Source organism: Urocampus carinirostris, chromosome 3, assembly GCF_059441175.1.
Source record: "Urocampus carinirostris isolate Australia breed hairy pipefish chromosome 3, RoL_Ucar_1.0, whole genome shotgun sequence".
Classification (NCBI taxonomy): Eukaryota; Metazoa; Chordata; class Actinopteri; order Syngnathiformes; family Syngnathidae; genus Urocampus; species Urocampus carinirostris.
The window spans coordinates 53,179,659-53,205,114 of NC_142351.1; the positions used below are offsets into that span (position 1 = coordinate 53,179,659).

Sequence of the window (25,456 nt, forward strand, 5' to 3'; positions counted from 1 at the left end):
GTGAAAGTATTGGTGAAAGGACTGCTTCAAATACAGTTCAAACACCATCCCAAAACCCCCAAAAAGATAAAAAAAAAACAAGAGTTTATTTGAGCATGTCTAAGAAAAGCACTTACTTACACAAGCCACACAAGCATGCATGTCACTTAACGTTTTGCGCCATGTTGGGAATTAAATATTAAAATATATCGTTTACCAAATTGTTCGAATTGGTTATCTGACTCCATTAACCATTCTTATGTTGCACTAACTAAAAACTGCAGGGACCAGTATGTGAGTACTCATTGCACTACTGTTCCTATTCTTTCATTGCCCTATTATTATAACCGTGGCCAGTCTTTAGTCTAGTCCAAGCACTACATTGTAAATATTTTTGCCTATTTATCCTGACAGAATTTGATTTAACTTTTCACTTTCACAAGTCTTTATTACATGTTCACCCTGGAGTGCTATGTATAATCTCTTGTATAATCTTATCAACGTTGATTTGTATGACTTTAAAGATAATTCAAATTAATAAAGCAACAGTACATTTGTTATCACTTCTATGTACATTTTGTCTTGGGATATGCACTTGATTTTGTGTTTGTTTGTTTAATTAAATTATAAGTTTCGAAAGTACGACTTAGTAAGAAGCAGTTTTAGTTCGTGTTTTACTTTGACAGGTACTTGAAGTCACGAATATGACGTTTTATTCTGGAAGTATGGAGCGGAAATCAGTATTCACCACTGGCTGCTTGCAACGTTCCAAGCAAGATCGAGCGCGGTTTCGCAGTCCAGACGCGTCTAAAGCGCACCGGCACGCTACTCGGCTCGAAATCACGGCCCGTGTGCACGCGCACAGGCATTCTCCTCTTCGGTAATGGGGAAAAGTCGCAGAATTTTCACAGCGCCTCTCAGTTGATACGAGTTTTGCCCTTCGTAATTTGGGTTTGCGCTAAGTGGATAAAAAGTCTGCATCGCGACTGGACGCTGGAGATAAATGATGCAGTTGATCAGCTGCTAAGGGGATCTGCTACTTCTGAGGGCTGGGATGCGCTCCCTATGGCAACTTTGCGTACTTTTTGTGCTGTGACGACGCATCGCGCCATGGGTTGAAGGAGAAGAGACGCAGCGTGGGCTTCTAGAGCGTGGGTAGGCGACACTTATGTAATTATTGACTGTTAGTGGTAGATCAGGAAAAAATCATTTCTAGAAAAAAAAACATGGCCATTTGACCCCAAGAACCACAAGTCAGATATAGGGGACATGGAGTCAAACTGGTAGGTGTTTGGCATTGAAACGTTAGGTGTCTTTATTGGCCTCCTGGCATCCTTCAGACAATCAATAACTGGCAGAACGCTGTACAAAAACTCTGCAAACTCTTTGAAAATGGCAACAGACGACCAAATCATCGACACATTCTCCCGCTTGTTTTTGAGCATTTGCACAGTTCAGTCCAAAAGTGATTCCATGAAAATTTAGTCTCCGAGCTTGGGCGCCCTCCATTGTGACGACAATGTAGTCAGCTGCAAACCATCGTTTTTGTGACTTTTCTCTCCGTGCCGGACACCAATTGTTCGTCTATCAGTGTCTCCATCCAGTCCTCCCTCCCCCCCACTCATCAGGGCTGGTGGGGGGGACGGATCCGGGCTCCCACCATGGAGACCAGCCCGGAAAGCCCCAACCGGGCTGTGGAGTACCTCCTGGAGCTCAACAACATCATTGAGAGTCAGGCTAAGCTCCTAGAGACCCAACGGCGGCGCATTGAGGAGCTGCAGGGCCAGCTGGACCAGGTCAGCCAGGAAAACCAAGACCTCAGGAAGGACCGTGATCCTCGGACCAGAGGCTCGGATGCTCCGGAGCCGAACAACGAGCGAGGCCAGCCTTCGTCACTCGCAGGCGATGGGGAAACGTCCTTGCCTCAGACCAAAGGCGGACCTGGCACAGTTCCGGTGCCAGGCAGAGAGAAACGGACCCACACCAGGCTGACCCGGGGACTCTCCTGTGGCTCGTCCAATGCAGAGAGGGAGCGTCTGGAGCGCACTGACAGCACTGACACCAGCACTGGTGCCACCATTCGCAGAAAGTAAGTTGAACAAACATGCCCTGCTCATCCAATTTTGAGTACTTTTAGGCAATTTTCCTTGCGCATGTGATTAGGTTCAGGCCCTTTGTCATCTCTGGACCGTTTTATGAGCAACAAGTGTGTATTTCTGCAGAAACTAGTGTGAATCTAACAGCAACCATTTCCAGCTCCTAATAGTCCACAGGTCAGAAACCAGCACCTTTTTGGCACTCCCTAATTGTTCCTTGTTCGATAATCCAAAATGATTATGGTTTCTGTAGGGCGACAAACATGACACATAAAATTACACTTTTCCAATGAATAAATATATATAGATATAATTAATTTGTTTGGGAGTAGATTCATAGCCTCAAGACTTTGTAAGTAGAAACGCATTTTGTATGTCAATGCGCTTATCCGTTCCAAGCCCCGCAGAAGTACAGTTTGATATATTTTTTAATAAATCAAAAAATAGCATCAGAACATGAAACAAATACATGTTAAATTACAGCACAATAAACATAAAAGGAGAGGCACATAACGTAAAAAAACAAGAATAAAGGAAAGTGAAAAAATGTTAATTGACCTTTTTGTCTCGCGTTTATTGAAAAACTGATACTATGACGTCCGCTCTTGCCGGCTTTTGACAATCTGGTGAAAATGCTCGAGGGAGCTGCAGCAATAACCCAACTCGTGAAAACTTTTTTCCCAGTGATTCCTTTCCATAAATTCAGAGACTTCATGGAATTTAGCGAAAATGTCTTTAATTTGGGCTGATTGAACGCGCGTAGGCGGAAACCCTCCTCCACCTTCTCAGTGAACTCTGAACTGTGATGGTGACACAACGAGCCTGCTGGTAGCACGTTCGGGAAAATCTTGGAGCGGCGAATAGCAGCGTGTACCGTTCTGTAATGTATTTTTGACTTTGTAACTAGAGGCAATATTTTTCCGTATAGCTACTTTGTAACATGAAACTCGTATGTAGGCATCCGTAAGTAGAGGTACCACCGTATGTATCACCTTCCGCTTATGTAAAGCTTTGAATTTTTGCTTCTCCAAACATATATTTGTTTGTTTCTTTGGTCCATTACGACTTTTAAAACATTTTGCGTTGCCAACCTGTGCCCTAGTCAGTAGGTGTTTGTATGTTAGCTCTTCTGAGATCAGAAATTTTCAACCATAAGATGGAACTTCTGAAGCGATTTAATCGCATGCTATGGGTGGGGTACCAAAAACAAATCAATCAATTGATGAATACCTACATTGTATTTATCAACAAGAGGTCGACCAATTATTGGCACCGATATTTGGAAATTTGACGGATATCCGTGTCGGAATTTTTATTCATTCGGCGGGCTCATTAATTGGGCTCAGATGCAGCTGAGCCTTTCTCTCCCTCTCTTACCTCATTTTGTCTCGGACGCTACCCACCCAGTGCCTACTAATTGGATAAACGACCTGGGGCGGAGCCACTGAAGCAGTAACAATAGCGTTACAGTGGAGTAAACAGCAACAGCCCTGATAACTTCCCGCGTGCCTGTGAATCAAGTCCGCTGATAATAGTTAGATTTTAAAAGGTCTGTATTAGAAAAGCGTCTGTGTGAGACTGATTAGCTCTTATCATAACATTATTTTGTCAATCAAAGGTTTATGTTTGTGATTGAGAGCATGAAAAGAGTGGAAGGCTGAGTGATTAGCTGTTAACATAACATAAGTATGTCACTCTAGCTCTAATTGATATTTCAATGCATTTTTTGTTTGAAGTTAATATAATTTATGTCGGTTTTATTGACTTTTTTAATTTATTTATTTATTGTAAAAACAAATGAAAGAGCTATTTACGTTCTTATGTTCCTTTTCTACGATATTATTTCCTGCAGTGTTAGTTTTTGTTTTAAGTGAAAAATTAGTCATGTTAGTTGAATTTCTCATTTATGTACTGTAAAAGGTTTCTGAGAGCCATTCAACTTTTACTAGAATTTATAACAAATATTCTTTGTTTCTGTTTACACTATTATACATTTCTTACGCCAATTTGTAAGCTTTTATAGCAATTGAATATCGGCTCCAAATATCGGTTATCGAATTCCTCTTAATGCTAATGATCGGTATAAGTCTCTAAACAACCCATAACGGTCGATAATTACAGACGCCTCCCGACTTATGTACATTCGAATTACGGATTCCGGCGCATATGATCATTCTTTTGGGATGTCGAAAAATATCCGAACACCTTTTTCAGAGTAGAGGACAGTACTGTAGTGCTTCTTCCTGCCGCGTGGCGCTGTGAGAGCTCACCCAGCATCCGCACCGAAGAAGAAATCTGGCTTCTATTTCCTAGTTTGTGTGTACAGTACTGTATACACAATGCACTGTATCTCTAGCACACTAAGAACTTTGACATTTTTATTGTTAAATATCTTGTGCATCCATTCAATATGGTTGGTGTAAAGGGTAAGGAAGAGGCGAGCCGTTTCTTTTGAAACGAAAGTGGAATAAGAAAGCTTGATGCGTTTGAGAAAATGGCCGGAACGCTTTTTTTCTGCCACTTTTTACCACGGAGGGGACCTCTTGAAGTGCAAGTACAACCTCACTTTATTCATCTTTATAGGGCATATCATTTTATGAAATGTTTATTTTTGAGTGCAAAACAACACAGGTTAAATTGTAAAGCGCTTCATTGACTTGAAAAGCGGTATATAAATGCAGACCATTTACTATTTTACTTATACAAGCCTTAAACATAATTATACAAACCTTAAACATACAAAATAGGCAGCACAGCGGCGCGGGGGTTAGCACGTGTGTGGCACAGTTCTGAGGTCATGGGTTCAAATCCAGCCACCAACCTTCCTGTGCGGAGTTTGCATATTCTCCCCGTGCTTGCGTGGGTTTCCTCCGGGCACTCGGGTTTCCTCCTACATTCCAAAAACATGCATGTCAGGTTAATTGGCAGGTCGAAAATTGTCCCTTGGTGTGAATGAGCGAGCGCACGATCTGTCCCTGTGTGCCCTGCGACTGGCTGGCAACCAGTTCAGGGTGTCCTTTACCCACTGCCCGGAGATGGCTGGGATGGGCTCCAGCACCCCCGCAACCCTACTGAGGATAAGCGGTGCAGATAATGGATGGATAAACATACAAAATATAGCACTGAAGCAACTTACGAACAAATTCAACTCACGAACGATCGTCCAGAACTGGTTCGTTGGTTGGGTAGCGTCTGTTTTCCCAACCCCGGTAACGTATCACCGTTCCTCAAGGCCGAGCGCATCTGTCCTTGTTACACACGAACACACAAAAACACACAATCACACACTTTTTTTGTCCTGTGAGCTTTTAGCTTTGTGAGTAGGCAGCAATCTGTGTCTGGAGAAAGGCAAACAGCGAAACGTAATGTGACAGTCTTGCAGGCTAGGACAGTCATTTGTGGACTTGAACTTTTTTTTTGCCTCACACTCAACATGCTCGTCGGTTTGTGATTCAGAAGAAAGCCCGTCTTTCATCAAGCAAAGCAGCCTGCTCTCATCCCGCAGGGGGCGGGATTAGTCATCCCACAGAAGCACATATTAGTTGGAAGATTATTAAATAGGGTGATGCATGGCCCCTTGGATAGTTACCTGCGCTTGCCCACGGAGGAAAAAATTCAGTGCCCTTGGCTACCGCCCACACGGAAACATCTTGACCGGAAACTGATTGTGTCGCGACTCGAGTGTGTGTTGTAAACTGAGAAAGGGGAGGGTGGGTGTGTGTGTTCATTGGCTGTTTGTGTCAAATAGAATAGGTGAAACTCACGCTGCCTTGCCATCTGTCAACAGGGGGTGGGGCGAGCGCATGAGGGCAGCGTTTTCCTCAAACTGTCTTGTTGCACAAACACAACCTTGACTAGCTTGAGTAGCAGAAAGATGGCGCAAAATCTTTTGCTAGGCCTTGTAGAGTGCAGGGGAACCAAATTGAGACAACTTCACCGGAATCCTTGTCACTATAAGCGCCTTATGAACATTTCCATTGAAGTGAGGCATTGTTTTGTCTTGCGTGCTTCTTTTACTCTTTTTTGTGACTTTTTCGTGACCCACTTACTCGCTAGGAGTAGAGCGCTCTAATGCTTTGAGCTTGTTATAAATAATCTTTTATTCTTTCCTATTTTTATTTGATTCCGGGTAGAAAGAAGGTAGGTTATCGAAAAAGGGCTGAAAAAAGTTGAGTAGTTCCTTTGAAGGTTTTATTTACAGAATATTCTGTACATAAATGAGTGACCGACAATGGCTGGAGAAATTTACAAATGTAAATACTGGAATATCTTATCCTCGATCTTATACTAAAAGGGCAGTCCATAAGCCGATTGTAACGCTATTCTCAGTTTGGTGCAAAGTTAAACATGAAACAGTCAAAGGATTCCACATTTCACTCGAGCACTGTCGCACTGAAAATGGCCTTACCACCCTATATACAGAGAAGTAAGGCGATAGACATAACAATGGTGCTCAAGGCCACTTCTGGCTACAAAATAATACGTAATGAAGTTACATAATTCGACTAAATAAACAAAGTCATAAAGCATTGAATTAAGACTAAATATATTGTAGGGAGTGACATATTTCAAAACAGAGACCCTTGGCTACTTCGCGCTTCAGTTAATGCTGGATCACTCTTTCGCCGTAAAAAAAAGAATTAAAAATTAAAAAAAAAAATGATCTTGGAAAAATAAAAATATGGGAACAAAAAAACTATGGATGCTTCCCGCACCATTAGGAAAAGTTTTGGGGGGCCAACTAATCAATAACATTGATTAAAATCGATTATTAAAAGGGCTGGTAACTAATTAGCTCATCTATTGGTTGTATCACGTGATTTATGAGCCACTAAGTAAATAAAATGTAAGTAGGCGTGCACCCAATTCTTTTGTGATGCTGACAGTTGTAGTACCAATTTGATCCAGCAGAAAGCGCTAAGGACGATTTTATAAAACATTTATCGTACATTTTTTAAAATCGTTATAAACAAAATTGGCATGAGCGTTTCACTTTTGTAGTGTTTGACTGTTTCATCATAAAACAAAGTTAACAATTTTCAAGGGAACAGAAAGTGCTGCAGAAGAAACAAAAAACAGAATATATGTAAATAAAATAAAGAAAGTAAAAATAAAAATAAAAATAATGACATGCTTAACCTTACACAAGGGGCACATTCTTAACTATATTATATATCATTTTCATATTGGAAACACTATCATATTAGAAGATTTTACCCCAAAACAAATCATCCATCCATCCATCCATCCATTGTCTTCCACTTATCCGGGGTCGGGTCACGGGGAAGCAGCCTTAAAAGGGAAGCCCAGACGTCCCTATCCCCAACCACCTCCTCCAGCTCATTTGACGGGATCCCGAGGCGTTCCCAGGCCAGCCTAGACGCAAAGTCTCTCCAGCGTGTCCTGGGTAGCCCCCGGGGCCTTCTGCCGGTGGGACATGCCCGGAACACCTCCAGAGGGAGGCGTCCAGGAGGCATCCTTATCAGATGCCCGAGCCACCTCAACTGGCTCCTCTCAATGCGGAGGAGCAGTGGCTCTACACAGAGTCCCTCCCGAATGACTGAGCTTCTCACCTTATCTCCAAGGGAGAACCCAGACACCCTGCAGAGGAAACTCATTTCAGCCACTTGTATAACCCACAGTTCATGACCATAGGTGAGGGTAGGAACATAAATCGAGAGCTTTGTCTTTCGGCTCAGCTCCCTCTTCACCACGATGGACCAGTACAGGGTCCGAATGACAACAGACGCTGCTCCGACCCGTCTGTCAATCTCCCGTTCCATCCTACCCTCACTCGTGAACAAGACCCCAAGATACTTGAACTCCTCCACTTGGGGCAAGATCTCATCCCCAACCTGGAGGGAGCATGCCACCCTTTTCCGGCTGAGTGCCATGGTTTCGGACTTAGAGGTGCTGATCCTCATCCCGGCCGCTTCATACTCCCTCATGTGACAAGATTTTGAAAAGTGGGTGTTCATATGCGGATAAAACAAATTGTTCCAATAAAAATATAATATGATCTTTGCATAAGGTGGTAGTAAAGAGTATCTTACATAATTGCAGGTGTATAGCAATAGTGGTATATATTTTTGTTTATTGACAAACACTTGGATTTTTTATTGTGTTATATGATAGAATATTCTGTTCTTTTGTGCACTATTTAAATAAAGAGGAGGAAATAAAAATTGTCTTTAAAAAAAAATAATCGACCGATTCCATAGAGTATGAAAATATTCGTTAGTTGCAGCCCTGGTCCGGCCCCAGGTTTAGGAAATCCTTTATCTTGACTTCCACTTCAAAGTAAACCAATAGTTAATGTTTTGATTTAACAAAAAAGTAAGTAAAAGTTGAAAAGAAGCAAAAATACTTTGAAGAGTACGTCAAGGTTTTTATTTTCGTTTAAAAATAAATGCTTGCCCGTCGGTTTCCATTTTTGTAAAAAAGTTCTCCTTGACAGGCGTCAAAGTTCCATTTGGTCATTGTGTGTGCTCTTGCAGTCTTAATGACTATTTTTTCCCTCTAGTCAGCTGCAGTGTTCACGTCTGCCCTTTTGCTCTCTTTGCCTCGTTTCAATCCTTTTGTTTATATATATATATATATATATATATATATATATATATATATATATATATATATATATATATATATATATATTTTTTTTTTTTTTTTTTTTTTTTTTTTTTTAGGGCAGTGTTTATGTGCCACAGCTGCACTTTGCCAAGCAAAGCATTTTTATCCAGCGCCCGGCTGTCCCGGCGGGGTGTTTCTGTTATCAACAGCTGTCCTGGGTTGCCTTCTTATTGTTGGCCTGCTAAAAGGGCCATGAACAACACTAGGCTTTCGGCTGACACAAAATCTTCAAGCACCTCTGCCCACAAACAGCAAGGCGCCGTTTTTGGTTTGCTTCTCTGATTTTGGTTCATTTGAGGAGAGGTCACACGGATGTGTTTCACAGGAGCCATTCAAAGCGTCTCTTGGCATAATGCACCGCTGCAGGGGAACAGGACACACATGGAGTGCGTTTCAGATGAATTAGTGCAATCGCATTTAATGACTGTTAGCCCAAAGCTCGACTTTACCCCTAGATGAAGAAGGTGAAGAAAAAAAGGCTTTGCAAAGACTTTTTAATTTGCTACTCTTGGTTAGTGATTATCTTCTTGCTCGCTGTAAACAGCATTCTTTTCTAGTTTGTCATCCACGATGCTTTTTGTTTTCCTAGTGTCATCAAATTTGCTTCCTTTGAATATTTATTCTGGGTCTGAGGTTTTGGCTTGATTCCTTACCACTTATCCATTTTTCTCGTGTTCTCTGTGCGTCTAAATGATATGCAAATGAGCGACTTTATAACGCTCAGGAAAGTCCGAAAGCACGAAGTTATTCGATGCAGTCTTCTGATTGGTTGCTGAGTATGCAAATTGCCAAACGAACCAAAATTTCCAAACCGAACGAAGATTTAGAAATCGGAATAAAGCAAATGTTTGTTTTGAAAAAAAATCTTTCGGTTGGGTTTTTTTTTTTCCTTGAAAAAGTTGTCTGCCACCCGGGTAGAGACGTTTAAAAAAGTTGTACGCCCGACATAAAAGATGCAAGAGTCCTGACAGGCGTTAGTTCACTGGCAGGCAGCCCTATATTAAACATCTTATCGAAGAGGAGTCCAGAAATAATCATGATAACTTGTGATCCAACATTAATATGAAGCGTCACTGTTAATGGCCAAGAGGCTGACAAACTTTGGGGTCAGGATCAGTTCAGGGCCACTATCGTTGGCACCGATATGAAAAATGAATCTGTCACATAAGAAAAAAACAACAACGAAAACAAAAGTGAGCTGCTTGTTCGCGGTCTGAACAATTTGAGCGAAACAGACTTGCGAGGTGCTTGATGCTCTCTTTAAGGATGCTACTAGTTTCAGTTTCACGCAGGGCTTCATTTGCTGCATTTAAAACTCTTATCTCTCTCGCATACAGTACTCACATATGCAGAGTCGCTTGCTGTGACCCATGTTCATTGCTGCAGCTCTGACTCAGATGAGCTGCAATTTACTACTCTACTCCCACTTTTGCTCTTCGACTTTGCCAGGCGAATGGATTGATTGAAGGACATGCTCATAATGGATGAGGCTGATTTCAAATTATTCAAGTGTTTCTACATAATTAACCAACTCACCTCATACATTCAAACAAAAATCCCCCCCACCAAGCCCAATAAACTTTCCAGGCTTTATTTATTGCATTGATGTACTGTTATCATGGAAATATGAAATACAAATATAATACACTGTATTTAGTGTCGTCTCTGTAAAACACATTTTTGTTTTTTCTAAAAATCGCTGGAAATGTCTTCTTATTGTTCACGTTAACATATCGTAGTCACGAGGTGCAATTGTTAGATTTAACAATGATTCTGGATGGGACATTTGTATATAAGCCCGGCCCAAAGGCGTAGAACTTTCACTAGCTGCAAAACTTTGGCTGAGCAACAACACTTTCAGAAATACCATTTCAGTTATTTAATTTTTCAAGCAATTAATCATGAATTGTTGTTCTTTAGTGAGGTATAAACATTTACCCAACAGGAAATTCTGCTAGCCCTTTGCCGCAGGGTTGTAATATTACAAACTTTCCAGAAAAAAAATAAAATTGCAAATCCTTTAAATCCTTCCCCGAAGGCCTCTTATAACACCATCTAAATGGTTTAAAAAAGTTATATATTATTTTTCTAGATCTGGGCTTTACAGGGTACAGGGTTAAAGTTCTTACTCATTAAACTTCTCAATTTTGTGATTTTCTTTTTCAATAAGTATGTAATGTATTACTGTGCTGAGTGACTTTAGATGCAGAGCGAGGCATGCATTTCTCTTGCCTCATGGTAGAGGGCGATAGTGAGACCAAAGATTCTGATTTTACCCACTCCTCAGCCTCAAACAATAGAATTAGTGACAGTATTAGCCATCTTCTAATTTTTCTTGTTGCATGGATATTTTGGGATAATGGAAGATTATCTATCAATTGACGCTTTTGTTTGTTGTTTAATGTATAAGTCAAAGTAAGACAAGACAACTTTTTTCTATTCTATGGTTTATGTATCGCTTTCTTGCTCTGTCAATCAAATGATATAAAGAAGATGTATGTAGTGAGACAAAAGATTCTGACTTGGTGCACACCACAGTGATAGTATTAACCAGCTAACAGCAAGTCAAGCCATCCAGTTGTTTTTTTTTCTTTTTCATAATGAATAATTACCTATTTATTGATACTTGTATACAAAAGGAGCAGCACATAGACTTCATTCATAGGTTAATTTAAAACAATGAAACGTTTCATTTTTCTATGCCGGTTTATATATTGTTTTCTGGCTCTGCCAATCAAATGATGAATAAGATCTATGTTCATTTATTCGTAAATCTGACTCCCCAAACAGGAACCTGACTGCACGTCACTGCTTTATTAGTTCGAGTGTAGTAGATTGAGACATTTTGTTATCAGCCTCTGTCAAAATGCTGCAAGCTAAACTGCCCGTGATAGAAACGGTGTGGCAGGCTCTTGCATGCGGCTCATGCATGCGTAGCGTGGGAGGGAACCGAACCCGAACGTGGGCGATGTTTCTATGCTTTCTCGGCATATGGAGCGGGCGTGCAAGCGGGGGCGCTGCGGCGCACTCGATGCACATCCTGCTACCAACGCTCACGTCACAAGTTTCAATTTGTATTCCAATCGCTCGCTTTTCAAGATCATCCATTGGGAAGATCCAGAAAATGTCCAGTGGGGATGCCTTTATATGAGCAGAGCGTATTGAAAAACTTGTCGATTACCATATTGGTAAGCTTTTCCGATTAGCATTGACATTTCAGGAAGTTGTTTAATACTTATTGCCTTCTACTGCTCAAAAACCTCATTCTTTAAAAAATATTATATTGATTTAAATAATAAGCAAAACACACACGAAATATCAGAAAAGTGCATTATTTAAATACTCGTAGGTCGATAAATTCTTCTCTACTTTTTTTTACTTAACACGAGACTCACCGAAAGGGGGCTGACTACAGGTACCACCAAAAACCTGTCCCTAAAGCCATTATTAAATTACTGAAGAACTGTTATTCAAAAATAAAGAATATAAAGAACATTTCAGCGATACCAAATATTAAGAATCCTCCATAGTTTAGTACGCTAGTTCATAGCAAATTACTTTTTCAAGAAAAACTGCAAATCGAAAAAAAATATTTGTATCGAAAATTTTAACAGCTACAAATTACATTGGCGGTTTGTAATAGTGGGCAGCATGGCAGCGCAGTGGTTAGCCCGTGTGCGGCACAGTTCTGAGGTCATGAGATCGAACCTTCCTGTGTGGAGTTTGCATGTTCTCCCCGTGCTTGCGTGGGTTACCTCCCACATTCCAAAAACATGCATGTTAGCTGCTTTAATTTGAAGTCCGTGCTTCAGTAATCCGCTCCAACAATCTCTTTTGATTTCAGTTTTCGTAAAAGTTTGCCACATCCGGTCTTAAACGTGCACATGTTTTTCAACCCTTTTTAAATCTAGGTACACTTTTACTTATAAAAAGGTTCCGAGGCACACCGTCCGTCAAAAATGTTTGAAAATGAAGTTATGTCAAATATTTCACTGTACTACCTCATAAGCACATAATTAGTATTCAAAAAGAAGAAAATAATACTTCAAATAAAACAGAATAATGTGCTTTATGTTTTGTATTCTTTACAGTGCAATCTTAAAAAGCTTTGTTAAACAAATTAAGTTATTACATGTACTGTGCTACCTCAAGAGCAGATAATTAATACATAAAAAGTATATAAAAATCTACTGCCACCTACTGATATGGATGACTATTGCACTTCCTTGTCAGAAGATTGCAAAAATACTGAATAAAGGCCTGATTTTTTGGAAAAGATAAAATTGGGCAAATTCCAGCAGCACACTAGACAAGGTCTCACGGCACACTAGTGTGCCCCGGCACACTGGTTAAATAACACTGGTATAACTGACCAATTTATCTTCCACTATTCTTGTTCATCAGTCAACTAAAAAAATGAATGTGAATAACAAGTGGAAAGGCCAGTAGCCATCTATGACTTTTGCCACAAGAATTAACCAGAATTAACCCTTCTTCATTAACAATGAACTACAATCAAAAAACAAGTGCCATTGACAGCTACCATACCATTCATCAATAATATTTTGTTGCAGCAAAGCGGAAGGTACGCACGCACACACCCGCACACACACCCACACACACGCATACATGCACACACACGCTACTTAAAAATATTCGCCATCAGTAAATGGTTTTCTGTGCTTTGCTATGCAGTGAGCAATATGATAGTGTTGTTTTTAGCGGTGACAAAGGTTTTAAGAATTCATCTTTCGTCTCGTAACGACGTTTAACACTTGCTGTGCGAGGTACAACGCTCTCGAGGCATAATGCACAAAACAGCACGGTCATTTTTTTCACAAAGCCTCATTCGTCTGTCCTCGCTGGCTGAAAAGAACGAGATATTTTCGCTCGAAGAGCCATCATAATTCATTCATTTATCGCACTCGTGTGTTTCGTTGGCTGCGTTAAAACGGAGCTCTCCTCTGTGAGGCGCGGCGCAGACACGCGCTCACACACGAAACAGAAAAGGAGGGGGGCTAAACACGGCGCGCAACTGAAAATGTCTAAACTTCAGGTAAAAATGCGCTTTAAAAAAATAATTATTATTTGTATTATTTTGCCGTGCGTGCGCTCGCGTGCCACTGGTTAACCCCTCATAGGTTGCCGACCCCTGCTATAAACCAACTCAAGGGAGAGGAGTTCAATTATTAAGGATCATGACATTTTTATGTAAAAAATCTGTATCGGATGGGTATGAATCTATACCCACAATTCCCAGCATGGCCCACTCCTACACCAAAATTTTACTACCTTTAAGATGTCCGTATTGTATGTGTTTTATATGCTCATGTTTCACAAGTCTTAATACACCCACTCGATGGGCATGGCTCGCTCCTCCCTTTTTTTCTTAGCCTGTTAAGCGCTAAAAGAAACCATACAAGCATTGTGAAATTTTCTGGCTTCACTGGTCTTTTGCCAGGCTGTACCGTCATCTTTTCTGTTACTGTTGTTGCGTCATCCATTGTCTAAAAACGGCAACAGTCCTGGTAAAAACGTGTCGGTTTGGGTCTCAAACGAAATATTTTTAGCAGGTTTGAGGTTTCAAGTGGTAATCCGGGTTCCACCTAAACTCGCATTCTAAATTCGCCGTCATCATCGGCTGGTTTTAACCGTCGAGCTTGAAAATGAATCAGCGGCGAATTGTCTGCCAAAAAAAGTGCTCTTTCCCTTGCTGTTGCGAGGGAAACAAGAATCTGCCGTTGCTGTGGAAACGGTGATAACACACTTTCTATCGTCACTTGCCTCATAAATAACTTTTAGTTGGAAATAGTTTTGTATCGGCCTCCATTTTTCATAGTTTAATCAAATGAGTGAAATAGATATTAATCTTAATGGTGAAAATGACCCCCTCGCTTCAATCAAAAGAAAATGGTGCACGTAAGAAAAGGACTGTTTCAAATACAATCTTAATGCCAACAAAACCCCTTAAGAAGATGAAAAAGAAAGAGTTTATTTGAACGTCATGGATACTGTTAGGAATTTGATATATTAAAATGTACCGTTTACCAAATTGTTCAAATTAGTTATCTGACTCCATTAACCAAACACAACCTTCATCCTAACAATGCGTGCTCGTTTCTTTTTGGGAAAATATGGACAAGAGACCGGCTTTTCCACACGGGGGCAGATTTAATTTCTCAAATAAAAAACTAAGTGAACTCCATCGAATTAGCCTTCTCTCTCGATCCTCCCTCTCGGTCTTCCTAAGTTCCTCTGGCCCACGCCTTTTTCCGCCAGCTGGTGGGCGCGCCAGGAAAAGCCCCCACGTGGCCCCACCATCATGGAGAAGAGCGTCTCGATGTCTGGACCCCGAACGTTCCCGCGTCACGAAGGCCCCTCTTGCGTCGGAAGGCGCTGATTATCGTATCAGCCCTTCGTCCCAGATCCTGCTGTTTTCTGTAAACATCATCCTCCACTAGGTTGCAATGACCGGCCCCACAGCTCAGCCAGTGAATATCTTTTGCATTTAAATGTAATTTGTATTTGATCGTACAAAATCCCTGACAGTCAAATGTATAAAATCCTTCGATACACTTACTTGCACGCTCAATACAAGAAGCTTGACTGCAAAAATGATTTTAGCCTGAAGATGGCTTCAGCAAGTAGAATCTATTCAAGTTCAGGACATCAATTTAAAAGAAATGAAGAGCATGCAAATAGGGTGCTGATTGTTAAGCAAAATGTATGAAATGCTGATTTTACATAGGCATCTGTTGTGCCCTTGTGTAAATGAATGAATGAAAACTTTATTCGAACATTAAAATAAAAACAGAACAAAAACAATAACTCAACAACAAAATAATATTACATAATATGTTTGAAAAGGAGTAGTCAGAAGCAAATGCTTTCATCTTCCCTTTTAAACACACCAATTATATAACAACAATTGTAATACTGTTAATAATAACAGTTATGATAAAACAACAGCAACAATAACACAAAGTTAATCATAGTTCTAGACCAGGGGTGTCAAAGTCAAATGGACGGAGGGCCAAATAAAACATTTGGCTACAAGCCGAGGGCCGGACTGTCCAATCTTTACTGAAACCAAGATTTAACCTACTGAAAACACAACAAATATATTACAATATGATTGTATAAATGAAGCAATATTTTCTTATGACTCTGTCAGTCATTTTTAATTTCAGCAGGCACAAAATACAAATGTCCTTTATATAAAAAACTCATAACATATCTCATAACAACAACTCATAACCATTTTCTATCATTCAATCATCTGAAATTATTAAAAAGAAATATTGCCTCGAAATACAATAAAATAAAGTGCAAAAATCTCTTGTTACTTAAAACCAATAGCAATCAACACACTGGACCTCATCTGTCCTGCTCAAATGTACATTGACTTTCCTTTCTGGGCTTTCTCTGGGTTAGTGTGAAAAAAAGGAATTACTGATTAACAAATAATAACAATCAAAAGTCATTTTCTCTGCTAAATAGGAGACAATTTTATCAAAAGACTGTTGTCCACATCAAGATCTATTTTCCATGAAAAGCCGAAAAACAAGAAACACTCCCAGGACAGAGTCGGCAAACAAAAACAACATAGTCAACATAGACAATAAAGCTTTAAAATTCCCGAGGGGAACAACAAAAAACAAGACCTTCTTTATGTGCATATTTAACTTTTAAACTTGAACGGAGTAAAAACTTCAAATGTGTAATTGCACAGGAAACATTACTGTATTATTACTGTATTTACACACATTTATATACAGTACTGTATTACTACAACTCTACATTACTTGTTTGAGGCTGACGCTGATACTTTTCCAGCTACCTCCGTGAACATGTACTCCAACTCCCACCTTGTTTGAAAGCCCCGGTTTTCAGTGTCCACCTTCCGTTTAGCCATTGTTGATGGGTATATGTGGGCTAATTTTTGCTGTTATGCTAATGACTGCTGCTGATCGACTGCTGAATAAATCAAACCGCCTCCCGCTTTGCTCCCGCTCGGCGCGTCCCCGTTGCATTGTGGGAAATGTAGTATTCATGCGTACTGCGGGCTGCTGGCTTGCAGCGGCCTGCGGGCCGGATCTAATAATATATTGATATCGTCACGCGGGCCTAATGTGGCCCGCGGGCCTTGACTCTGACATATGTGTTCTAGACGGACTATTCCCAATCTCTCCTATCACTCATACCCGATTTTCTTCATCTCTATATTCCGCCAGGAATGTTTTTTTGTATTTAAATTTGAACAAGTGAATAGTTGGACATTGTTTGATTTCATCTTGTAAATTGTTCCAAAGTTTGACTCTACACACAGACACACACATACTTCTCCTGGTTGTTCTCACCTTTGGGATCATGAATTCACTACAGCCCCTTAAGTTATAATTTCCTTCTTTCCGAATGAATCATTTATGGATGTTTTCTGGCACTATGTTTTTGTTGACCTTAAATAGCAGTTGTGCAGTGAATTTTTTTAGTAAATCATCCAATTTTAATAATTTGGACTGCAGGAATAAAATATGAGTATGATCTCGATATCCTACACTGTGTATGGTTCTCATTGCACGTTTTGGGAGGATAAAAAGGGGCTGTAGTGAACTTTTGTAATTATTGCCCCAGACTTCTGCACAATATGTTAAGTATGGCAGAACTAGAGAACAATATAATAAATACAATGCATTAAAGTTTAAAAGGAATTTGGCTTTATTAATTCTTAAAATGCTTTTAGATACTTTAGTTTGTATGATAGATAGATAGATACTTTATTCATCCCCTAAGGGAAATTCACATTTCCAGCAGCATCCCTGAGCTGAGAACAATACAATAATAAAGCCAAAAGAATACAATATACAAATACCCAGTGTGACGTGCAAATGCCCACTTTAGCATGTTATATAGAGTAACTAAATAGTGCTACACAGAACACATAATGCAGTAAGATTCGGTAATATCCAATGTAGGTGGTGTGGTTTAATGTGTCTGATATGTGTTTTCCAGCTTAATTTATTGTCTATTATGACTCCTAAAAACGTAATTTCTGATACAGCGTCTATTTGAGACTGGGAGGTCGCTGGTTCGCGCCTCGGCCGAGTCATACCTAAGACTTATAACATTGGTAAAAATGGCGGCGCCCTCTGTTGGCTGCGGCTGCATCGGCTCGCTACAACGGGTCAGGTGTATCGACATTTCGTTCTGTGTACATTGTTATAAAGAATGACAATACAAAGGAAATTATTATTATTATTATTGCAGCACCATCCATTTTTACTTCGAAATCTTGATTGAAATGAAATGACAAAACTATTGCTCGCTTATCAGGCTTGGCCACCATCAGGACCCTAAGCATCAACATGGAGCTCGTGCTCAAGTTTTGCATACCCTCACCTCATTTCCCCGGCAGTATAATGCACCATTCCAGATGTTGGATGTTTGTCAAACAGTCATGTGCATGTTCTTTTGGAGCAAAATAGAAAGACTTGTTGCCGTGGGAACGCCGTGAGCTCTTCGATGAAAAACTGTGGGCGGGTGAGAGACGCAGAATTGATAGAGGAGGGAAGAAGGTGGTAGTGTGAGCATGTCCAAAGACATGCAGCCCTAGTGAATGACAACACAAGGACCTCTCGAGACTCCCTTCATGTCACTGGCAAATTTGTGGTGCTGTGAAGTTTGATCTGCTCACTTTCACTTCCTTGGCTTCAGCACTAATGATGAGAATTTCCGCCCCTTCGGCTCAGCTGACTCAAAAAAGCCGTCTCTTTCGGCTCTTAAACGGTTCTTCAGATTTCTTTTCTTTTGAGTTACATATTTCCAATAATAGCCAAACATTATGCACCAAATTAATTCATTTGGAAAACGTATTATGCTACTATCTTATCCATCCATCCATGATCTGCACCGCTTATCCTCAGTAGGGTTGTGGGGGTGCTGGAGCCCATCCCAGCTATCTTCGGTCAGTGGGCAGGGGACACCCTGAGCCGGTTGGCAGCTGTTCACAGGTCACAAAGACAACCCACCCAATCATTCACACCTAGGCACAATTTCGTCTGGCCAATTAACTTGACATGCATGTTTTTGGTATGTGGGAGGAAACAGGAGTGCCCGGAGGAAATCCAGGCAATCACGGGGAGAACATCCAAACGCCGCACAGAAAGGCTGGTAGATGGTTTTGAACCCATGACATTAGAACTGTGCCAGGGACATACTAACAGGCGAGCTGCCGTACCGCCGCTACTATATTATAAGAAAACTTATGCTTTCAATATACAGTGAACTTTTACCCAATGATAAAAAGAAAAAGAAGGAAAGATTAAAAGAGCAATAAATAGAAAGAAAGAAAAAGATACACAGAAAGGAAGAATGAGAGGGAAAGAGAAAGAAAGACAAAGAGAGAGAGAAACATGGATAGAGAGAAAGAGAAAGAAAGAAAGAAATGCAAAGAAAGTGTGAGAGAAAAAAGATGGAAAAATAAGAAAAACGTGGGAGCGCAAGAGAAAGAGAGGAATGAAGAAGAAAGATTTTGCTAAACGTGCTGTCACGAGGATTACCAGAACAGAGCAGGAGACCCCAGAGCGTTCGTACAATACTTTTATTTGGGGAAGCACAAGGGTTAGCGGGAAACTTCGGACGACGTAGCCAATCGTAGCGTGGGACGGAAGCAGGTTGAGTTTACCGGGACTGAAGAGATGATCGTAGCAGGTCGGAACGGAGGCAGGCAGAGAGAATCAGGTAAACAAGGCACAGGTAATCGGGAGCGTCATACGGGGTACAGATGTGATCCTCCGACAAGGAGTTCTCCGCGTAACGCGTTTAAAAGGGGAGCATTGACCAATCAGGAAGCACATTCCAGCGCGCCACATGATTACCCCAGGTGACTCCACTTGGGTAATCATGACACGTGCGCCAAATGAGTTTATTTTCAAAATGCATCATGCTACTATATCATATTAGCCTTTACTATTTTAATGTACAGTAGAAATGTAGCCAATTTAAACTTTCAAATTGTTTATACTAAGAAAATAGAATAGATGACACTCATGCTGACCAGTCTCAAGCTCCTTCAAGATAGAGAGATTGAGAAAGATCGAGAGAGAGAAGGAAAGAAAAAGAGAAAGAGAGAGACAAATACAGTGAAAGAGAGAGAAATAAAGAGAAAGGTAAAAAGAGAATGAAAACGAGTGAATAAGAGAGAGAAAAGGAGAATGAAAGATAAAGAGGAAAAGGGAGGAAAGATAAAGAGAAAGCAAGAGGGAGAGAAATAAAGAAGAACTAAAGAAAGAGAAGAAAGAAGGAAATATTGAGAGAGTAGGAAACAGGAAGAAAAAGAGAAAGAGACAAAGAAAAACAAGCCAGAGAGAAGAGAGAGGAAAAACAAGAACAAACTAAAGTGGGAGAAAGAGGAATAGACAAAGAAAGAGAAATTGAAATAAAAGAGTCCAGTCATGTTTATTTGTATAGCCCTTAATCACAAAGAGTCTCAAAGGGCTGCACAGATTAAAGACTATTGCAAACTATTATTACAGACTATTATGACACCATCCCCTCATCTAAGACCTAAATGAGGGCAAATAATACACATATTATCAACATAAAATATGGGTTATTCATATGCCTATAGAGTAGAAGTGTGAAAGAGCAAGACAAAGAGAGAGTGATTAAGAGAGAGAAAATGAGAAAGAAATAGAGTGAGGAAAAAGGAAAAAGAGAGAGAAAAAAATAGGGAGGAAAAAGAGGGAGTGGGAAAGAAAGAGGCTGAAAGAGTGAGAGTGAGTAAGATGGACAAAGGGGAAAGATAGATGAGAGAAGGAAATTAAGAAAGACAAGGAGAGAGAATGATAGAGAGAGGAGAGAAGCAGAAAGAGAGAAAGTGAAAAGTTGAATGATTGAGAAGAGAAGCAGAAAGAGGGAGAGGAATAGGAAATAAAAATAAAGAAAGAGAGAAAGTGAGCAAGGGAAGAACAGAGAGAAAGAAAAATGAAAAAGAGAAAGAGAATGAGTGGGAAAGAGAGAAAGAAATACAAAATAAGAGAGGTCAAAAAAGAAAAAGGCAAGCGAGAGAAAGAGTGTGAGCGAGAAATTAAGAGTAAGAGAGAAAAGAAAAAGAAAGATAGAAAAAAAGAAAAGAGGAGGGTCAAAAAAGATGGGAAGAGACTGTTACCAAGGGTGAGGCCTCAGTCTGTTGAATTCAAAGAGCCGCATCGTAGAGGCCTTTCGTTCAGAAACCACCCATCACTATTTAGCAGTGTTGCACTGCAGGTGGTCCGCCCATTAATAGTCCCGTGCAGTTAATTGGAACCGCGGAAGCCTTGCCCTTCCTCCCCCAAGCCTTGGCCTGGCACTGTTCGCCGTGTGCCCACGCACACGGGCATTCAGGCAGGCAAGCCAGGCTGTTGCCAAGCAGCGGCAGGAGGTGTGCAATGCACGGTGGATAAGTGTTAGAGCTAGCCAAAGGAAGGGGACGCTGTTAGCCCAGCCCTCACTTGAGCCATACAATGCAGCGTGTGTTGGAATTGAGTGTCTTTCTTTGTCAGCAGCAAAACCTGTTCTGAAAATAGCTGACCGGTGCTGGGTATTGTAATTTTCTAGTTAGCCCACCTATAACCATGGGTGCGCTGGCGCCCCCGTTTAACAAGGCTAGTCAAATAACCGTCACTCTGCCTCTGTTGGGCTGAATCGTTTTAAAGAAAAGAAGACGGGCTTTTTTATGTAACCCTTGCTTTCCGTGACAATCAATAGGAGTGATTCTACAAAACACCCACAAGGTGGCAGCAACTTCCCACAATGGACGCTCTCAGGCATTGGTATCACAGGCGTGTGGCATCCGTCTAATCAAAGGCAAGAACTGACTCCTATGGAGGCGGAGCAAAGCAGAGACATTAGCTGTTAGGGAGCTAGCTTAAAGAGTAAAAGGTCATCTAAATCGCCAGATAGATAACTAAAAACAAAGCTGGATAGTTAGCTAGAAGGGACGCCAAATTTTAGCTTGATAACTAGCAAAAAAGGTCAAATATTAGCTAGAAAACATGCAAAAATATATAAATAGCTAGCTAGATAGCTTGCTAAATAACTAATCAGGTAGTCAGATAGCTATCTACAAAGCTAAAAAAGTAGCCAGAGAGCTAGCCAAAAATGTTTTGGTCATTCGCTTTCTAAAACCCATAAATTGGAATTGAGATTGTTGTATTTCCTAAAAAAAATCAATAAAAAGATGATTACAAATGTGTTTAATATGCAAGTAAATTCTCCTTCTACTCTCTTAATTAATTGCTTAAAATAATTATCAATAGTTAGATAGATTTTTTGGGTCCATTATGTCCATGAACTGGAATATTTTTAGTTGAATTTCTTCAATAAGATCTTATCATATTATTACTATGTCGTTACTATATTAACTATGTTAATTTTCAAATAATGATAGTCAACCAATTAAAAAAAAATCTTTTTACTAGAAAATTAATATGAACCAGCACTGGTGAGCTATTTTCAAAACAGGTCCGAGGGCAGCCTAAACCATGCTTTGAGGGGACCCTGTATGCCTTATATAATGATGATGTGGCCAATTTATGGCTAAACTAGGGTGTTGATAGTATTGCTTGAGGCTTTATATTTGGGCACAAACCGAGAACACCATTACAAGACAAAATTATAAAAAAGAATATACAATTATTATACTTTTTGTTAACAAGTCCAAATAGTCACAGTAATATGAAATAAAATAATATATATAATCCTGTATCACTGAAAATACTTTCAAGTAGGCACATACGTACATGTACGCACAACAAAGGAGCTTCATATGAAAGGGAAATTATAGCCTGCAACTTGCACAGGTCTTGAAATTAAATTGGTCTTGAAATTAAATAAATTGGCCGCTAGTGAGTGCTCTTACTACACAAAACTATCCACTTGGCTTCCAACATGGCGGATTTAAGCGCTATGCTATTTCTCTGTTACTGCCGCGATCATTTAACATTTCACTCTTTAAAAGAGAAGAAATGAAAGAGCGAGAAAAATAGGTAAAAACAAGAGACATCTGCCCCTAATCAAGATAATTGAATGGCAACATTCAATTAGGGCTTCAACTATTGATTATTCTAGCAATCGACACAAAATACACATTTTTGATGTCCTCATTGTTCACATATAGAAATTTTGGACAAAATGAAAACGACAGAATAATCTATAATATATATATATATATATATATATATATATATATATATATATATATATATATATATATATATATATATATATATATATATATATATATATATATATCATCTCATCTCATCTCATCTCATTAGCTGCACCGCTTATCCTCAGTAGGGTCGCGGAGGGTGCTGGGGCCCATCCCAGCTATCTTCGGGCAGTGGGCAGGGGACACCCTGAACTGGTGTCCAGCCAGTCGCAGAGCACAAAGGGACAGACAACTCACTCGCCATTCACACCTAGGGACAATTTGGGCCAGCCAATTAGCTTAACATGTATGTTTTCGGAATGTGGGAGGAAACCGGAGTGCCCGGAGGAATCCCACGCAAGCACGGGAAGAACATGCTAACTCTACACAGGAAGTTCGATCTCATGACCTCAGAACCCGCCGCATACGCGCTTACCACTGCGCCGCCGTACACACATACATAATCAACAAGATATATGATCTCAACAATGAACATACGTAATTTGATGGGATTCTATTTAAAAGATTTCTTAGCGACCTAAGTTGGTTCAACACCTTGAGCGTAAACTGTAGTTGAAAAAGTGCCTCATATATATATTGGACTGAACCTCGGTTTCTTCAGCATGTATCTAAATTGGAATTTCCTTCCCTGACTTTGGAACGTCCCAGATAGTTGTACAATGGTCAAACGTTGTGATTTTGACCCCATGTACTCATTAAAAAGTCATAGGTTCCCGACCCCTGAGCTAGATCTAGACTAGTTTTTTTTTTGACAAACTCAGAAATTAACTACGGGCCAGATTAAAACCCCTGTTTGACATTCCTGCAGTATCATGTCTATTGTCTTTGTTTTTGTCAATTTTATAACATTGTTTGAATCACAATGTCTGAGGTTTTTTTTCCCATCCTTCTCCTCTTAACTCTCAGCTTTTTTCACTTTGGACATTTTCCATTATTGGTTGATGTTTAAGTTTGTTGGATAAAAAACAAGGCCAGAGCACAAATGAGTGAAGAAGGGAATATTCAAGTGTGAAAAGCATCGTTTCTCATGAGACTCAGGAAGAAGACAGATATAAAAAACTTGAAAATTATTTCAGTGTTCTATCTTTTTTTCGTAAATGTCGTGTTGCAACGAAGGCCCCTGTGTCAGGAGAGTTTATGAAACAGTCGATGTGCCAAATGGTCTTTCTTTTACAGATTTAATGGGTGTCTCTTGCATTTTTTTATTTTAATACGTTTTAAATTGTGATGATGATTTCCTTACCCCATTCGCCTCGGTCAGAGTACTTTTCACTTCCCTGCCCCATTAGTCTTGGTCAAAGCGCCTTTCACTTTGAAGAAAAACAACCGAATCAATGCCCGGTTCCAGCGTGCCCTCCTTCCTCCATTCTCGACCTCTCCCACTCACTCTCCTCCCACTCTTGCAACTACATTGCAAAAACATTCCATCACACGAATCTGATGCCTGGAGGCCAACGATACTCAGCCGAACAAGCTGACCGCAAAATATTTCAAAATCACCTGATTTATCGATTGAATAATCATTTTAAAATGTTGCAGAGTCAGTACATTTGAAGTGTTTGTCGTCTAGCAGTTGTCAGCAATAAATTTCAACCGCTCGGTATTTCAAACCAAACTGCATTGTCAACATCGATCTGTATAATGCGCTACAAAAATTCCAGTTATAACATTTAAGGGAAAGTCAAGTGGAATATGGTTGTTTCCAAAATACATGTCTCACTTTTTTCACAGATTGGCAATTTATGCACCATCCATCCATCCATTATCGGCACAGTTTATCCTCAGTAGGGTCGCGGGGTTGCTGGAGCCCATCCCAGCCATCTTCAGGCAGTGAGCAGGGGACACCCTGAACCGGTTGCCTACCAGTCGAAGGGCACACAGAGACAGACAACTGACTCGCTCATTCACACCTAGGGAAAAATCAGACCGGCCAATTAGGCTGCCATGCATGATTTTGGAATGTGGGAGGAAACCGGAGTGCCTGGAGGAAACCCACGCACGCACAGGGAGAACATGCAAACTTCACACAGGAAGGTTCGACCTCATGACCTTGGGACTGTGCAACAGACGCGCTTACCACTCAGCTGCCGTGCTGCCAATGTATGCACCCAAGCGATTTAAATAAGAAATCTATGTATTCATCAATTGGAACATTCAACATGGCGGCGCGCATTTATGCTGCGGCTAGTTGCTCTCCAGCTAATCTTCTATTTGTTACCGTTCTCTTGTCTTTTTTGCTTTCTTTTTTGGAAACATGCGTGGCCAAAAATACTTACAGTAGGGACGAACTTATTCGGTTGGGTGGGCGTCTAAATTTCGACTTTTCGGGCATTCTGGATTGTTTAAGGGTTATTGTTCTATCTTCTTTATTCATTATCCATTATCCATTATCAGTCAGTTCATAATACTGTATAGTTTTAAACACATTTCCCATCAGGCCGCGTTTTCTCCGCCCCTTATTTTTGATTCGTCCGTAGAACGCATAACAGAATAAATCTCTAAAATAAATACATTACAAAAATATACAGTTGCAAATACA

The 25,456-nt window shown here is 40.3% G+C and overlaps 1 protein-coding gene and 1 long non-coding RNA gene across 3 annotated transcripts in view; one reads left to right on the plus strand and one right to left on the minus strand.

The window, feature by feature from the left end:
- Positions 1-751: 751 nt before the first annotated feature.
- The window catches only part of iqsec2b (IQ motif and Sec7 domain ArfGEF 2b), a 74,898-nt gene continuing 50,193 nt past the window's right edge, over positions 752-25,456 (plus strand). For both annotated transcript variants that reach the window (XM_088332440.1, XM_088332441.1), the window contains exon 1: positions 752-2,068. In XM_088332440.1, coding sequence (XP_088188566.1) covers positions 1,641-2,068 — 428 coding nt within the window. In that variant the 5' untranslated portion in view covers positions 752-1,640. The remainder of the gene's footprint in view (positions 2,069-25,456) is intronic.
- On the minus strand, positions 1,279-5,742 carry LOC148370105 (uncharacterized). Its single transcript, XR_015850087.1, has 3 exons — positions 5,665-5,742; positions 4,816-5,323; positions 1,279-2,322 (listed from the first exon to the last, which is right to left on the minus strand). It is a non-coding gene; the product is annotated as an uncharacterized LOC148370105 (long non-coding RNA).